Source organism: Rhizophagus irregularis, chromosome 16, assembly GCF_026210795.1.
Source record: "Rhizophagus irregularis chromosome 16, complete sequence".
In the NCBI taxonomy this organism is placed as follows: Eukaryota; Fungi; Glomeromycota; class Glomeromycetes; order Glomerales; family Glomeraceae; genus Rhizophagus; species Rhizophagus irregularis.
In genome coordinates this window covers 1,263,796-1,282,069 of record NC_089444.1, presented here as the reverse complement: position 1 = coordinate 1,282,069, position 18,274 = coordinate 1,263,796, and the positions used below count along the sequence as shown (strand labels likewise).

The window sequence follows — 18,274 nt, the reverse complement described above, 5'->3', positions numbered from 1 at the left end:
TATCTAAGGCCATACAAACTTGATTTTATGGTTTTCATAATATAAAAATTTCATCAATAACCCGGCAACCCGGCTTTTAATTTTTTTTTTCAAAAATTTTATATGTGAAATTTTTTTTCAATTTTTAAAAAATTCTCACCCGGCATAGTAACAATATAAAAATTTTTTTTTAAGACCTAACAAAAACTGACCCGGCCGGACTATGAAAACCATTTTTACCACTTTGTGTCGCCTAATAATCAATTTAATTGAAAATATTAAACAAAAACTTAATCATCTTGCAATTCGTATATTGGATGGTATTTATTATTACTCGAATGGTAATATTGAACATGGTTCAAATATATTGCAAAATTTAGGACAAGCTCTCCCTTCTAAATTAGAATACTTAAGTTTGACTGTTTCTATTAAAAACAGTGATTTTAGAACATTCTTAGAAAATTCTCAAGATATTCTTATTAATAAATTGTTAATTGAGCAAAGAAGTAGTTACGATATTTTACATTATATAAAGGAATATATTATGAAGAAAAAAAGAGTAAAGTATTTGTCTATTATGTATTTTAAAGTTCAAATAGATTTGTATGATTTGAAAGATGAAGCGGAGGAATTTAAACTATATAATATTAGAGTTCGAAGTTGGAATGATTTATCTTTTGCTGGTAATATTTATAATTTATTAAAGGAAGTTGATTAATTATTACATAATATTTGACAACTGAATAATTTTAAAAGTTGCTTCATATCATTTATTATTGAGATATATTGAGAAATTTTTTTACGTTATGTTTACATTAAGATTTTGAATCCTAACGTTAACGTTAAAGTTAACGTTAAAATGGTTTCCTTTTTCGGCATACCTCTATTTCAATTTTCGATCTAAATTTCAATCTTCACTTTTTTAAACAATCGCCATTCAAGTAATCTTTTATTGTATTAATTACTAAACACTATGGAAATAAATCAAGAGTTTGCAATGAGCATTGGTTTTATTGGATAATCATATGATTATGACAGTATTATGACGTTTAATTTCATATCAAGCATGCAATATTCTGTCTCATCAATCATATTTACAATTATTGGTCTATAACACATCGAAAATAAACACATTTTTTAAAAATATCATGACTAAAAAATTCAAAGCAACACTCTTCTTTTGTCTAATACTATATAAGAAAATTAACATTTGATCTATCTGAAATTTAGTAAATTTTTATTAGTAAAATTGGTCAAGTGAGTTTATCATTTCAAATTTCAATCGACTGTTACGAATTGAATTGTAATATTTGAGCAACATCTTCAATCACATTGAGGGAGACGGTGAAACAATAATTTAATGGATCACATGATCATTTATCACGTGGTTTATCGCTCAAATTTCAAGTTTACGCAACATATCAAAAAGTTCAAATAGTTTTAGTTTTACAAATCCTAATTCTGTCTTTATTTGAAAAACGTGATATTTGTGTAGCTTTCTGATGGGTTTATGATACAGACAAGACTTTCATATTATTTGTATATATTAAATATAGTAACTATTTTTATTTGTGTTTAACCCTTGGAGAATTTTTTCTTAATAAGACAATTTTTTTTAACAGGATTTTTTTTTTGATAGAGAATTCATTGAGAAATTTTTTTTTTGTAGAAAATTCTTTGGAGAATTTTGTTAATAGGAAAGATTTTTTTTGATAAAAATTTTTTTTTGATAGAGAATTTTGTTAAGAATTTTTTTTTTAATAGAAGGGAGTTTTCCTTGATAAAGAATTTCTTTTGGGAATTTTTTTAATAGGTGAAAGTATTTTTTGACGGAGTATTTATTAGAGAATTTTTTTTTGATATAAGATTTTTTTTTTGATAGATCGTTAGTAAATTTTTTTAACAGGGCCACAGGGGAGATTTTTTTTTGATAGAGAATTATGGTAAAGAATTTTTTTTTTTTAATAGGTAAAGAATCTTTGAATTTTTTTTAATAGGGAAAATGTGTTTTTTGATGGAAGATTTTCGTTAGAAATTTTTCTTAATCGGGATATTTTTTTTGATTGAGAATTTCATTAGAGAATTGTTGGTTGAAAAGTTTTTTATTTTTTGATGGAGAATTTTGTTAGAAGTCTCAATAGAAAATTTTATTGAAAATAGTTTTTTTTTAATAAGGGTATCGAGAATTTTGGCTTGAAATTTTTTTTTTAATAAAGATTTTCATTAGAGATCTTTTTTTTATAAAAAATTGATTGAAAATTTATTAAATTTCACAATTTTAATAAATTTTTTTTTTGTTTTATTTGTTTCATTTTAATAATTTCAGGTTTCTAGAATTTGTTTTTATTTAACTTACTTTATTAATAAACTGTTCGAGCTTTTCTACAATAAGCTCCCCGGAGTGTAATATAGAATTCTCACATATCACATGAACACGGTCAATAGAGTCCATGGTTGACAAGAGCGGGCGCTTAACTAATCTTATGCTTACCCTAACCCTAAGCAACTCTAAAACGTCAGTGTCAACAAGTATTTCAGGTACATTCTATATAGATTTTTAATTTATACGTAAAGCAATTTAAAATTAAATGTAATAATGAATTATTGATTAAACAATTCAATACTAAATAAAATAGTAAATTTATACTGTATTAAAAAAGTGTTATTAGTATAATTAATATCCCAACTAATTTATACTTTATATTACAGAAGTAGAAGAGAATTCTTTTTTAAAATAAAATTCCATTATAAAGAAATCAAGTCAACTTTTCATTTTAAAAATAATTTTATATTCTTGGTAATGTAGACGCGAAAATAATAACTTACAGTAAATAATATATTTAGTAGATCAGTTGCCACAACTGCGCCGTATACTCCATAGTTGAGAAGATTCCTAGGGTGAAACAGACTTTCATGCATAATAATAAACCTTTAAATGTTTTAAAAATTCTTTTTTTTAAAAACGACGTAAGCAGTTTTCGAATTAGTGTCTGATCATCTAAATAATACGGTATATAATACATTCGGATAAAGCACTAGTTCAAAAATTGCATATATCTTTTTTTAGGTAAAGTAATTAAGAACACAGTACTTAAAAGAATAATAGCATCAGTATAGTGCCAAGAGAATTTAGTGATTATACTACTATACGATCACAAAATTATCTTTCTATTTTGGTGTTGACAAGTTGTAATTGGCTTCTCGGATACCGGGTACCAACGAGATAATATTTATAAAATATTTCACATTTAATATTTTAAACGCAAAAAAAGAATTTATTTATTTATTTAATAAATATAAAAAAAAAATTAAAATAAAATAAAAATAAAATTGTTATTAATCAATTAACTAATTAATTTACTTATTAATAATTAAAGATTCGTGTAAAATAAGTACATCAAGCACTTATAAAAAACCCCAAAAGTCCAAATCTGCAGGTACAGCAGGAGGTTCACTAGCACCAAAAATAGCAGCTGAACAGGCTAATGCTACACTATCAGGTGGATTTCCATGTTCAATTGCAATTACAATAGCGTATGATTTAGGCAACTCTTCTGCGCCTGGTGCAATGTATTTCTGCGTTGTAGAAAATGTAGTTCCGGCTTTAATCGGACAAGTAACTCCAGGTAATGAACAAATATCCACAATGAGGGGACCTCCTACGGGATGTTTCTCGGCAAGATTGATGAATGCAATACCAAGCAAATCTCCAGTGATAATATCATTTTTCAATGTTCCTTTAATGTCGAACGTTTCTTCTTGTCCAGGAGCGAAGGGATCAGGTGTCATTTTTACATCGAGTCCCACTGCATCTGGTGGCAAATCGGGACATGGTGGAAATGAAGTTTCTCTTTTTTCAAGTGGTGCTGCATTGACCGCAAAAAGCGTAGCAAATAAAACGAATGCAAAAATAAAAATTCGACTCATGATTACTTAAATTTTCTTGTAATTAAATTTTTATTAAAATAAATGTTTATTAATTTTTTTTTTTTTGAATTCGGATTAAATCAGTTACTTCTTTTATAAGAAAAAAACAACAACCAAAAGATTTACTTTGTTTCATCTTTTCTTTTTCTTCGTATTAATTTTATTAATCTGCAAATCACGATTATCATCATGCTATACATCAAGTCATCAAAGAAAATCATACTAAATAATAATTATGTATTACTGCGTTGGATAACTTAACTAAGTTCGTTTTTGTTTAAAAAAAAAAAAAATTTTAGACATCTTCGGTCGTTGATTCCTTAGATAAGAAAGCGACTGTGCTTTGTTTATGACATAAGTTTAAGAATTAAATAATGATGAAATTTCAGCCGTCAGAATTTAAAAAAAGGATATGAAATTTGAGATCACATGAGGAATACAACTAAATTAATATATTTCAAGGGGCTTGTATTTAAGTTTCGTTTTAAATTAGTTTAAAACGAAATTGTGTCATTCAAAATGGGATCTCCCAAAATCCCTGACAGAATCCTGGTGATCTAAAATCTTGACAGCTAAAATCCTGACTGGATTAGTTAATTTTTAATGCAATTCTAATTTCAAAAGATTAGTAATTTAGTAATATACTGTACATAGTCCTTTTAGTTAAAATAAAAAATTTTTCCTTTTAATTTCATTAATAATATAGTAACGTTAGTTAATTTGCATTAATATTAATAAAATTTGCAAACAATTTGCATTGGTATTGATAAAATTTATAAATATTTTCGTTAATACTAATCAAATAATTCAAATTATATTTTTAACTAGATTAGTTTGATGTGTGGTGACTTCGTCGCCACCAGATAAATTGTTGAAAATTATATGTGATTTGGTTTGTGAAAGTTCTAATGAATGAATATTATTTAATGGCTTTTTTTATTATGTAAAATAGAGATTCAAACAATACTAGAGTCTCGCTCGTGGAAAAGGCGAAACCAGCTTAGGGATGACTTTTAAATGTGACGAATATTCATTACATATTATCACTTTTCATTTGGTTCGTCTATTAGAATCATTAATTTATGATGGACTGATATATTTTATATGGCTTAATTTAATTTTTTATGCATTTTGTAGTGTCAGAAAATGTGATAGTATAATATTATTTTTAGGCGCAAATTTTATTTTAAATTTTACTGCGGTTTGCAACGACTTTAAACTATTGGTTAGATTATACTGCGGCCCGAAATGACCTTAAACTATTGGATGATTTGTTTTAGTAGGGGATTTGCGTTCAGGTGATCTATCATTTTGTCGGTACCCTAATGACAAGGGGTCGGGTCAATTATCGCCATTTTCGGAAATACGCAAAAGTGTGGAATGTGGATATAACAAATCTGCTAGATGATTTTGCACGTGCACCAATCATTTTATTCAGAGAATGCACGGAACAATTCACAGAACAGAATTCTATAAATCAGAAAATTATTTGAAGAGTTCATCGCATTTATTTATATGAAACAAACTATATTTTTTTTCACTTTTTCTTGGATCATGTTCATACTGTATTTTTTGAAAACGATGATAACCCCACCAATGTCAATCACAACAGAACAGTTAATTCAGAGATACAGTATACTAATAATGATATATAAATGAAAATTGCAACGCTGGTCACATTTTAATATTGTAATAGGTCAAATTCTTCTTCCTGATACCTGGGTGAAGTTGCTTCTGATTGCTGGTTGAACATAAGTAGTATTTGACATTGATGGATTTGGATGTGTATCATCTTGAGGTTTTGAATGACATTCATTTTTAATGATCTTACTTTTATTTTTAAATATTCAATGTAACTGTCTTTACCTTTTTCAATGAATTCAATTAAACTAAAAAAAAGTACTAATTATAAAGTCAACTAAGTGAGCGTAATGCAGTAGCTTCAATTTAATAGGTTGGTCTAATCTAACATTTCTGACCTTTCTAAGCTTTTAATCTTTTCATCCTTTTTGTCTAATTCCTTTTCCAGCTTTCTATTTCCATGAACCCTTTTATAATAAAAAAAAAGTTTATTTTTCAAAAATAAAAATCCATTATCCAATTATAAAAAAAAATACCAATTATTTTTTCGAGAATGAGTTTTTGAGTCACTATAATATCATTTTTTATTTCAAGATGAAAATTTTTTAACCATGATTTTTAGGTGTAAAATGAAAAATATCTAGTTTGAGGAATAACTTGTCGATAAAACTTTTTTATCCCTGATTATTATATTAAAAGAAAATTAAATGTTTTACATTAAAATAAAATTTTTATTAATAAGTTGTAAAGAAAAGTTGAGTATTATTAAAAGAAAATCAGGATGGTAGTCAACTTTACAGTATAGTCTAACATAAATTGTCTCATAACATGTAACGCGTCTTTTATAAGTTTGCGTAAAAGATGTAATTTAACTTATTAAAATTCTGAAATGATATTGGTTAGTGATTTTGACGGACTGATATACAGTTAATTGTACCTTTTATGTCAAATATTTTTTATAACACAAGCCACTGATTTTATTAATGCGCAGTTTAAATTGTTATATGGTAATAAAATAATATGTAAGTGATGACTCATAATTATATAAGATAATATGATTATTATTGTAAAAGATGTAAAATTGAAGTAAAATTCCGAAATGATATTGGTTGGTGATTTTGAAGGACTGATATTATGTAATTCCGAAATGATATTGGTTAGTGATTTTGATGAACTGATATTTAAATATAGACTATTACAGTTTAATTATACTTTTTATTGTTATTGATGCGCAGTATAAAGTATTTTTTTTATTAAATCAATTAAAATATCAACAATAGACTATTTTTTACTATTTTTCTATTTTTGCGAGTCCGCAAGAGTTGATTACAAATATTAATATCATTTATACTTTTTATATGAAAAGCTTGTGCAACAAAAAATAATATTTATACAGTCCTTTTTTCTTTCTTTTTTTTTTTATTACACATCCTCTTATTCCAAACATCCTCCTATTTCCTATTTCACACATACACATCCACTTATTCTTTCCCTCTTTTAGAGAGAAAGGTAACAAACTTTTTTCGCGCAAATAAATATTTTTATTTTTTTTTTGCACGAAAAAATAATATCCTCTTATTCTTTTTCTCTTTTAGAGAAAGGAAACCTTTTTTCGCGCAAATAAATATTTTTATTTTTTTTTTACGCGAAAAAATAATATTCTTCCTTTCTATTATTCTTGAGAAGGTAACAAACTCTTTTTTGCGCAAATAAATATTCTTATTTTTTTATTGCGCGAAGAAATAAATATTCTTTCCTCAAATATTCTTATTTTCATATACGTATTTTTTTTCATTCATTCAAATAAATATTTTTTTTTTTAAACAAATAATTATCTAGGGTATACCATTTATTCCAAGATCAGGACAACAAATGTTGAACAAGAAATTAGTATTACTCCTAATATATCAGCATAGAAACGTTAGACTAGACTAACCTACTCAAGTGAAGTCAACCAAAGAATAACATCTCCAAATCATTGTCAAGACCCAGGTTCTATAACAAAATCAACAGGAATTTATTTATCACATTTGGTACATTTGGTGAGTTATTGTGTTTAAATTTAAAAAGTTTGGGCTTTAATTGCAATGAAGGCTTTTTTACGATTTAGTTCATGGGTCTGCTCACGTATGTATATGTCTAAGGTTTTCCAGATTTGCTTGTGCTTATTTGTCGGGATTCTTTGTGAGTCTAGATGAAATCTGGTATATGTGCCTGAGTAAGCGTGGATGAGCGTTCTGATATCAGCCTAGTAATTTAATAACTCATTTATCTGAGTGATCATAGGATAACCTTTCTCTTTATTCTAGATTATTATTCTCCTTGCACAAGAAATCGGATTTAATTTAATTTATAACATTTGGTACATTTGGTGAGTTGTTGTGTTTAAATTTAAAAAGTTTGGGCTTTAATTGCAATGAAGGCTTTTTTACGATTTAGTTCATGGGTCTGCTCACGTATATATATGTCTAAGGTTTTCCAAATTTGCTTGTGCTTATTTGTCGGGATTCTTTGTGAGTCTAGATGAAATCTGGTATATGTGCCTGAGTAAGCGTGGATGAGCGTTCTGATATCAGCCTAGTAATTCAATAACTCATTTATCTGAGTGATCATAGGATAACCTTTCTCTTTATTCTAGATTATTATTCTCCTTGCACAAGAAATCGGATTTAATTTAATTTATACCATTTGGTACATTTGGTGAGTTGTTGTGTTTAAATTTAAAAAGTTTGGGCTTTAATTGCAATGAAGGCTTTTTTACGATTTAGTTCATGGGTCTGCTCACGTATGTATATGTCTAAGGTTTTCCAAATTTGCTTATGCTTATTTGTCGGGATTCTTTGTGAGTCTAGATGAAATCTGGTATATGTGCCTGAGTAAGCGTGGATGAGCGTTCTGATATCAGCCTAGTAATTCAATAACTCATTTATCTGAGTGATCATAGGATAACCTTTCTCTTTATTATCATTAAGGTTCTCCTTACACAAGAAATCCACTATATATTCGTCTATAAATTCATTAAAAATTTCCGCGTATTCTTCATCATTATCATCATTTTGATTCAATAATAAATGGTGAACTAAACATTGACATTATCAATTCAAAATTCGACTTATTAACGTTAAGTAATGTCATATCTTTTTCAATCATTTAATTTTTTTCATTGTGTAATCTAAACCATGGAATTTTTTCTTTATCCTTCATTTTGGCCTATACAGGTGATGCTAATTCCATTGCTAGAGTGCGTTCGATTTTTTCTGCTTCACAATGCATATTATGATATGCCTCCGTAAAACACAGAAAAGCATTTTGGAACATTTTTTTAGCGGACTTTTTTTTTTTTGACGTGGCATTATTTTAAAGAGATTAAATATTAATCCTGTAATTCTTGTAGTTAATTCTTTTTTTTAATAAAATTTTCTGAATGATTATCGTTCGAAACTTATCTGCTTTTATAATTCATTTTTTCCAAGTAAAATATTTCCAAAAGAGCATAAAAATAAAAATTATTATTTCCTTGAAACGCATTTAGAACTGAAAAGATTCTCCTTGAATCGCATTTAGAACTGAAAAGATTCTTTTCGAAAAGCACTAAGAACCGCAAAAAGGTTCATTTTTTTTAATTCTGAAACACATTTAATGCCATAAATCCTTTCAAAAAAAAAAACACGGAGTTTACATCAAATGACGTTAAATAAATTAATTATCGGAATTTTATCTAGTAAATGACAGATAAGAAGAATAAAACAACTTCTTTAAGAATTGTAAGCGTTTTTTATTTTACACGTGAATCATTTGTTTATTGTTCATTTGTTTAGCTAAAAAAGATAGATTAATACATTTTTTTATCCTATAACGATAATTATTTACTTATTCATTTTTATTTTATTTTATTTGTTTTTATTATTATTCGATTTCATGACATTTGTAATAATTGGAAGAATTTATATAAATTTGACTTGCCCATTATTGCCTTATCTAAAATTATCTATGGCGGATGTGGCTTGCTTACTTCTACACATATCGATATTAAATTACTCGGATCTTGGGTGTGGCTGGAATAAAAACCGATTCAATATTTAATCCGGACACTCGGTCAAATTAAAGCCGTACAAACGGTATAAACATTTTTCATATGGAATTTGTGCAAGTGAACATTATCTAATATGCATAATGTACATTGTTTGATTGTTTCTTTAAAAAAAAAATTTGGTGTAACGGATGATTTTACTTTCAATTTCTGCGCAGGAATCAAAAAAAAAATAAAAGATAACTTTACTGCATAAATACTGATTAGTTGTTTAAATGTTCCTTCATGTATTCAATATACGAGTACATTTCTTCATTTACCATTTAAATTATTTGAAGAAAGACTTCTTGGCCGTGACCATATAACGCTCATAATGGACATAAAGATGCATAAACGCCAAGCTAATATTTTTTGAATTTTTTTTTTAAACTTTACCATATTTGGTTACCGTACAACTTTATCTTGTTAATATGGTAATAATTAGTTAACAAAAAATAATAAAATAATATGTATTAAATTACTATTAAATTATATTTATAAGATATAAATTATATTTAGTATATTTTTTTTTGACGACTTTGACGTTTGTAGAATGAAATTCGGATTAATTAAGGAATAACCTAGGGTGATCATTATTAAATTTGTACACCCAATTAAATTTTATTGGCTAATTAATGTGCTGATCATTTCTTATGTTTTTTTTAAACGTACTCGAATAATCTTATTTTCTTTAGGTCCTTTCATACGGTGTACCATTTGCACGGCACTCAAGGTACGTTTTCTTTCTTTTTTTTTCATTTTTGCTTCTTGCATTTTGTTTCCTACTAACTTTATTTCGTTTTTTTAGGTCCTTTGGCTCTTTCGATTTTGCAATTAAGATATGATCAGCACTATATGGCCGTTTCTTATTCCATTCTTAATATTTCGTTTTTACATTTTGTATTTCATTCTTTTTAGGTCTTTCGATTCTTCTCTGTAACTACTAAGGTATTTTTTTTATTTTTTTTTTGTTTATTTATTACGTGTAAATTTCTGTTCCCTACTAACTTTATTTCTTCTTTTATTTTATGGGTTTGGTTTTTACTTGGTCCCCTGTTTATCTCATTTTCGCCCTTCTCCATTTTTTTGTTTGTCTCTTTATTTCTTTTGCTCTTTTTATTCTTCCCTTCCTTCATTTTTCCGTTGTTTTTTATTTCTTCTTCGTTCCTTTCGTCTTTTTCATTCTTTTACATTACCCTTCGTTCCTTTCATTTTTATTTCATTCCCATTTCATCTTTTCGTTCCTTTATACTGTCCTTTGTTATTTCATTTTTTTTTCCATTCCCACTTATCTTTACACTACCCTTTGTTCCTTTCATTTTTTATTCTCCTTTGCTCTATTTCGTCCCCCTTCATTCTTTTCATTTTTTTTTTATTCCCACTTGATCTTTTTCGTTCCTTTTTGTTTCTTTTATTCCCCCTTTGCTCCATTTCGTTCCTCCCTCACTCCCCCTTCGTTTTTTTTTATTCCCTTTTACTCTCCCTATTTTTTCATTCACCCTCATTTTTGATTAATTTTTTAGAAGTATTTTCGAAAAAACTTTAATATTATGAAAATATTACAAATATTTTTATTAATTAATTATAAATTTAATTATTTCTTATTTTATATTACGTTAATCTTAAACTTATAACCAACTTAGGAAAATATTTGAATAATTAAATGTATTAAGAATCTATTCATTTCATTTATTATTATTCTTTTAGTACCCATTTTACTCAATAAATTATTAATTTAGCTAAACCATTTGAATTAAAATCTTTATTCAAAAATCTGGTGATTATTTAGAGAATTTCGGATATGGATTTGGTTATAATAATCTATTATTAATTCAACAATTTCTATCAAAAAAAAATGATATTTTATAATTAATTGATTGATTTTTTATGAATTTGAATATCAAACTATTTATTCTAGCGTTCAATTTAATTGAAAAAATCTTACTCATCTTTCTATCAACGTCGATTAATTTCCTTATATCTGATATGTTATATTGATTTTTTTTAAAAAAATAACAATTTTGTAAATATATTAATTTAATATTTTATTTTTTATTTAATAATAATAAAAAATTGAAAGAAAAAGAAAAAAAATTTTAAAAAAAATTGGGAGGAAGAAAAAGGATAAGAAAGAAATCAGTTTAAAAAAAGGAATCCGAAAAAAAAATAAGTACGAAAAAAATTCTGACAAAAAAAAGGACAATAATGATCCAAAAAGAGTGAAAAAAAAAATTTCAGTTTGGGAAAAAAAAAATAAACCTAAACGGAGAAAAAATTTTTTTTTTTTTTTTTTTAAAAAAAAAAAGCTATTAGTATCATTAGTATGAATTTTTCGGTTTTGAAAAAAAAACTAAACTGAACCAAAAAAAGTTAAAAATATTTGGAAAAAAAAAATCGGACAAAAAAATTAAAAAAAATTCCGATTAAGATAACTGAAATTGGATTAGTTGATTGGAATAAATAGTTTTTGACCACAAATAGATCAGGCGGAGGAATGTCACGGGTTTTAATTATAGCATGGGATTCAAGTTACACAATTCAAATAATTCAAATAATTTATACGGAGACTAATCCAAACGTCAGACAAATTTTTTTGATTAAGAAATTATTACACGTAATAATTATTATTTATATATTTATATATAATTGTGAATTCTTCCATTGATTTTTATAATAACAATTATATTAGATAGAAGCTAATGATTAAGCATAATATTATTTGCTACACTAAAGGGACTAAAGGGACTAAAGGTGTGAAGGTTTGCGATCTTATCTATTGCTATTTCTGTAAATATCAGGTAAACTTTTTGGCTTTAAATGTTTTCTGATGCAAGTTTACATCAGTAATATATTCCGAATTTGATGCTCATATGCATTATAGTAGCAATATCAGCCTTTTGTCTGACACTCTGACCTTGATTGCTTACCCAAAATCTAAATAGATCAACTATATTTTGCACTGTAAGTTCGCTAGATCCCGTCAGAATTGCTCCTAAGAGAGTTCAGGAATCTGAATATCACCTTTAGTGCAAGCAAGAGGATAGTTCCTGTCTCAAGCTTGCTCCACTTTTTGATTATAGTGAATCTTTTTTATCAACAATCATTTGCTCTGATTCAACAGGAATTGAGCCCTGTTTATTTTCTTTGTTTAAAAGGATTGTAGAATTCTGGAAATTATATTAGAGGTAACAGCTATGAGCGCCCTAAATCCAAAATTTTCTGAGAAGTTACCAATGGACCATCATCTTTAAGTCTTTTCTCTGTTTCTTTTGCCTTATTTAATTACTACCCCTTTTCTCATGCCAAGAAAGTGTCCACCTCCCTATGGCACTAGACTTGAGTTGAGCATTCTCAGCATAACGCTTGGCATTCTCCTCCATAACTTGCTTTAGAAGCTCAACATTTTACGCCTCAATCTCGGCTTTCTCAGTCTCAAGCTTAGCATTCTTAACTTCAAACTCATAAATGCGTTGTCTCAATAATTCATTAATGACATGATCTATAAAACCTTGACAAATTCAAGTAAATGTTACAATTTGTAACGCCGATCACTTTTGCCAAGAAAAAATTTTTTATTAATGTACGTAAAAAATTAATACAATGGTCGGAACTTTGCCCGCGATACATGGCGAAAATTTCTATTCTATGTCTGCGGACTAATATTACACGATTATTTTTTTGGACGATAACCCTCTATTCTAGCTTTTTTCTTTGAGTGAGAATCATCTTCTGCACATGGCCCGTCCTTTAATATACCCACGATTATTTCCAAAACCTCTTTCACAGCACTACGCAATGATTGAGATGCGTTGTCCAAGGCCTTCTTGTTAAATTAGGAGTTCATTCGCCTGAAAAATTTCACCTGGAGGATAAAGCAAGAAACGCCGATCCTTAGCAGTTGTCCTAATACCATAAAGGTAGTCAAAATCATCATCATTTCGTTTTCGTTTTCTCCTGTTCGTTTCTGATAATTTGGGCAAAACTTTCGAGAATGTTACGCTGGACCGTATCTTCTGTAACATAAAAAAGAAAAAAAAATCCTCAGCTCACGAAAACATTTTTTAGCTATGATATATTATATTCCGGATTGGCTATGTTAACGAGGGATTCCCATGCCTTGATTGCATAATCGACTCACCCGCAACTTTCATCACCAAATTATTTCGTATTCAGGTCTCATACTAAATTCCTTATTCGTAGCATCACCCGCCGTGTGAAGAATGATCGAAACGTACTCATTACGCATGTCTTCCAAGCTATCCACGACCAAAGACCCATAACTGACTAAAATTTCCGTCATACAATGCTCGAAGTGTTCGTTCGTTGGGGTCTTGAATTTCGTGGGTTTGTAGAGAGAATAATGGGATGGTGTCAGTTCTATTGGAGTCAATGCCACATCTCGTTAACACTTCCTTCAAACTGCGTAAGACAAAAAGGCCCTCAACATTTTTTCATAGCGAACTTCACCAGTCTCATAGCTGGTCCACCCGGCATTCCCCATTTCTCAAGCCTTTCTTCGATTAAGTCAAAGAAGTTCCCGCCATTAATTTCTCTCCTTCTCGATTATCTTTCGTCTTATATTTTTTAATGTCGTCTGCTAGCGTAACGTCTCATCTTCAGTTGCTGTAGCAGAAGTGATTGGATAAAAAAATAGTTACATTCCAGAGTGAGATAAAATTAAAAAAAGCGTCATTTACGGTAAAAGGTTAATAAACATATTGATACTTCGGACTAAAATTTTATACCTGATTGTGACTTCGTAGTTCGTACCAAACCCGCTTTATGCACAGTGAAATTCGATATAATGGAACCATCAGTTCCGTTAGTAAAATTTGTCAAAAATCCGTTATATCGAGAAATCCGTTATATCGAAAGTAAATTAATTATAGATTATGATAATCTGTTCCAGGCCCCAATTCCGATATATCATTATGTTCCGTCATATCAAGACTGTGTATAAAAGAACTTATTTATTAAAAATGAAAATTATCCATGCAAAGTATTTTGGGTGTAATTGTTTTTGAAGTTCCGTCATGATATCTACACTTGGGAACACAAAAAATTACCTCGTATTACTTTCTTGACCCGGTCAAGATATGCATGATTATGTATGACAAACATATTCTTTTCTTGATTCGAAAAGAAATATTTAATAAAAAAAACTTTGTTCATATTTTTTAAGTTTTATAATCTATAATAATGTAATGATATAAAATAAATAAAATAATTTATTTTTGTACCATATTATTTTTTCATTAAGTATTATAAATCTATTTATTAATATTAATGTCTTGCAAAAAATTCTTTTTGTGTCTACACTCTCGTAAAAGAAGAGAAACAATGAAATGACGTTTTTCCATTTTCATAAGAATATGCTTGTTATACATAATCATGCATATTTTGACCGGGTTAGGGAACGGGTACCGTCAAGTTCGGAATAACTAAAATAAGAAATCGTTAGAACTGTGTAACGGGGAGAACCGAAAAATTCATGTGACATCATTTTATTCGTTGTCTTTTATTTCTTTAAAAACTCCGTAAAAATGAGCCTTTCACGGATCCATTCATGGAAAATGAAAATAATTCCCGTGATAAATATGGTAAGCCAGATACTTTCAACAAAATTTACCACTTATTTAACATTTATTATGTGAAATTTAGCATTTAATAAACGCATAATTTAGTGTACCACAAAATATTTACTATTTTAACTATTTTAAGAAATCTATTACATAATTTATTTATTAAGAAGTAAATTTCTTGTTTGATTATACAGAAAAAGGTAATAAAAAAATTTGATGTATAAATTAAACGCTTATATTATAACTATATGCTTATTAACCGCATAATAGGTGTGAGAATAAGCGGAGATAGGTGCAGATTGATCCGCTTCAGCTTGCCATAAAATATAGGGTCATCATTGCCTTTTATGGAAAAAAGTATGGAATATAAAAGATGGATATAAAAAAGATCGACTTTTTTTTGCTCCGGACAATTATCGATTTCTGTAGCACTGCAGTACAAAAAATCATATACCCCTGATTCGGGTCATCTCATTATTAAACTTTTAATGGAAAATTTTCAATGTTTAATTTCTTTATTTCTGTTTTAAGTAAAAAAAAAAATTCTGGGACACAATAAATTAGTCTAGTGGTATTATTTTGACTTCTATTTTAATCATTATAAGATTCCTCTTTGCGATTAGTAATGTTTCGCAATTAATTTCAACAAGTTAAATTTGTTTGGTGGTGATTTCTTAGTCTTTATAATATTTCTTATTTAATCATTTCATTTACTACATCTAAAGTGAATGATATTTAGATTTATTTGATGATAATTTTTTTCTTTATTTATATCCCCAATCTAATCAGTTACTCCAAGAATGTTCGATCTAACTTAAAGTGTTTAAATAATAAATACGTAACAGAATAATCATTAACGTGTCTGCTATTGAAAATTTTTTTATAAATTTGCTCTATTTTTCCCTTTCCAAAGTAAAAATAAAAAAACAAAAAAACGAAAAATATAAAAAATAAGAAACACGTCTTTTCTCCTTAATTACGAAAACTCATTAATTCTTTAATAATCTTCAAAAATCATGAATAAAAAAATTATCCTAATACTCGCTATAATTGTAGCCTTTATCGCATTCGCTTCTGCTACACCTTCTACTTGGAAAAGAGATGATGCTAGTAGAGTTACTAAAGAGAACTCCATAGATAAAAGACGGCCGGAAGAAAAAGGAAGGACAAGTGGTCCACACCGTTTGTCGAAAAGACAGTCGTGTTCGTCCCAAGGACTAGTTCCATGTGCAGTCGGATGCTGTCACCCCTATGGATGCGGTGCTAGTGGTGTATCTTGCGGTGATGGAACTTGTTGCCCTTCGGGAACTTCTTGCACCGCAACGTCTTGCGCGTAAAATTTTCTTGTAGTTAATAAACAAGATAGTATTAACTCATTTTAAGAATTTTTGTAATTTTTATTTGTTTTTTTCTTTTTCTTTCTGTTATGAATATTTTTTTATTGGCTGTTGTAATACTTTTTCGCGTTGTAGTCAGCTTCTTTATATTTAGATCTATAAATAAACGCGTTTATATTTTATAAATTACAAATTACAATTTTCAATAATGATTTTTTGTCAACTTTAGTTGATTAAATGTGTCGAAACGTAATAGCAAATCAATAAATAATCTTTTTTTTAAAAAAAAAAAGATCCAATTTGAATGGTTTTTTAATTTGTTCATGTCAAAATACATTAATTCAGATTTGATACAAACGTTATATTTCACTGTGATGAATTTTGTTAACATTTACATTATGCATAAAATTTAATGATTTATTCATCGCGCATGCGATGATTCCTTTTGGGGTTGTCTAAAGCCGATCTTCCCCAACAAATTTTCTTCCCTACGTGACTTGTGTGGCGCGATCAGCCCTATTAATTTATTTGTTTATTGTTTACCGTTTTATGGACAACAACGACAAAATTCTCTAAGTTAAAACCAATTTTTAAAAATCTGTTAAAACAATATAAAACTAAATATTTGTGATAACATAAATATGGAATATTGTTATAATAAATGCGTTTTTTTTATAGATTTTATTGTCCGAAGCAAAGCGAAAGATTAAACTTTTAATTTATAATCATTCAACCTTTTAATGAACTGCAATTTTAATGCTATACAATATTAGAATTTCAGATTTTTTATAAATTAAATATATTACAATTTTTTTTTTTTGAATTAAAAAATCGATTGTGAGACAAAGAAATAACGACACATTTGGCAACAAATCTACAAATTTTGAAGCAATTTCAATCACTGGTTTCTCATTTGTCGCATTTTTTTGTAATTCCGATTACTTTTTGCCAGCACTGTATTTATTCCTATAGAAATTATGATTATAAAAGTTGAATAATATTTGGTTCAAAAAAATCATGATCTGCAGAATATGTCACGTGCCAGAGCTACGCTGGGGAAGTTTAAACCAGTTGACGTTATTATCAGCTATTTTGAGGTATGTTCATTAATAATTTAGTATTATTGTATAATATTATCAAATAACTGTAAAATTTTTTTTATAAAGAGGAAAACAATTTTGAATCCATAATAAATCAAGAGTACCTTACAATCATCGTGATAGAAGTGAGATTAAAAGAACACGAGGCAATAACACGCAAATGCATATATGTAAAAATTATTATCTTTTATTGATTTTTGTGTAATTCCAAGTTTTTTTTATTGTATTGATTGTACATAGTGTCTCGTAACCAAAAAAAACAAAGAATCCGTTATTGATTTAACAGATGATGAGTTGTCTACTAAACCATCATTAAAAGTAATCTATTATTCTTCCATTAATAGAAACAAATCATCAAAGAAAGGTATAAGAGAAAAGAATGAAGAAACATCAACCATAAATGAAATATCTGAATTAAGAAATTGAGAAAAGAAAAATAGCATTAAGGAAGCGTGCAGCTGAAGCTAGGAAAAAAGAAGCAGAGGCCGAGGCATTAGAAATAGCTAATGCTAAAAAAAAAAAGAAAATGACATTTATTTAAACAAATAATAATAACATGTTACTTTATAATAATAACACCTACAATTAAAGCGAGCTCAAACAAATACAACAATATTGGCGAGTTAGAACCACCAATAAATGGGAGGTTAATACATTAATTCTAATAAAGTTTAATATTTAGCAGTATAAATTCGTTTT

The 18,274-nt window shown here is 27.8% G+C and overlaps 4 protein-coding genes across 4 annotated transcripts; 2 read left to right on the top strand and 2 right to left on the bottom strand.

Moving 5' to 3' along the window:
* Positions 1–202: 202 nt before the first annotated feature.
* On the top strand, positions 203–697 carry OCT59_008045 (uncharacterized protein; the record flags this gene model as incomplete). The annotated part of the gene is made up of 1 exon (XM_066142204.1): positions 203–697. The coding sequence occupies one exon, from the start codon at positions 203–205 to the stop codon at positions 695–697; it is 495 nt and encodes a 164-aa protein (XP_065999107.1).
* A 2,687-nt stretch (positions 698–3,384) lies between these two features.
* OCT59_008044 (uncharacterized protein) lies at positions 3,385–3,906 on the bottom strand (the record flags this gene model as incomplete). The annotated part of the gene is made up of 1 exon (XM_025315117.2): positions 3,385–3,906. The coding sequence occupies one exon, from the start codon at positions 3,904–3,906 to the stop codon at positions 3,385–3,387; it is 522 nt and encodes a 173-aa protein (XP_025183625.2).
* Positions 3,907–12,151: 8,245 nt separating this feature from the next.
* On the bottom strand, positions 12,152–14,057 carry OCT59_008043 (uncharacterized protein; the record flags this gene model as incomplete). Its single annotated transcript, XM_066142202.1, has 3 exons — positions 12,152–13,569; positions 13,695–13,933; positions 14,024–14,057. The coding sequence occupies 2 exons, from the start codon at positions 14,055–14,057 to the stop codon at positions 13,707–13,709; spliced, it is 261 nt and encodes an 86-aa protein (XP_065999106.1). The 3' UTR covers positions 12,152–13,569; positions 13,695–13,706.
* A 1,966-nt stretch (positions 14,058–16,023) lies between these two features.
* Positions 16,024–16,804, top strand: OCT59_008042 (uncharacterized protein). Its single transcript, XM_025315116.2, has one exon. The coding sequence runs from the start codon at positions 16,155–16,157 to the stop codon at positions 16,473–16,475; it is 321 nt and encodes a 106-aa protein (XP_025183624.1). The 5' UTR covers positions 16,024–16,154; the 3' UTR covers positions 16,476–16,804.
* The last annotated feature ends 1,470 nt before the right edge of the window (positions 16,805–18,274 follow it).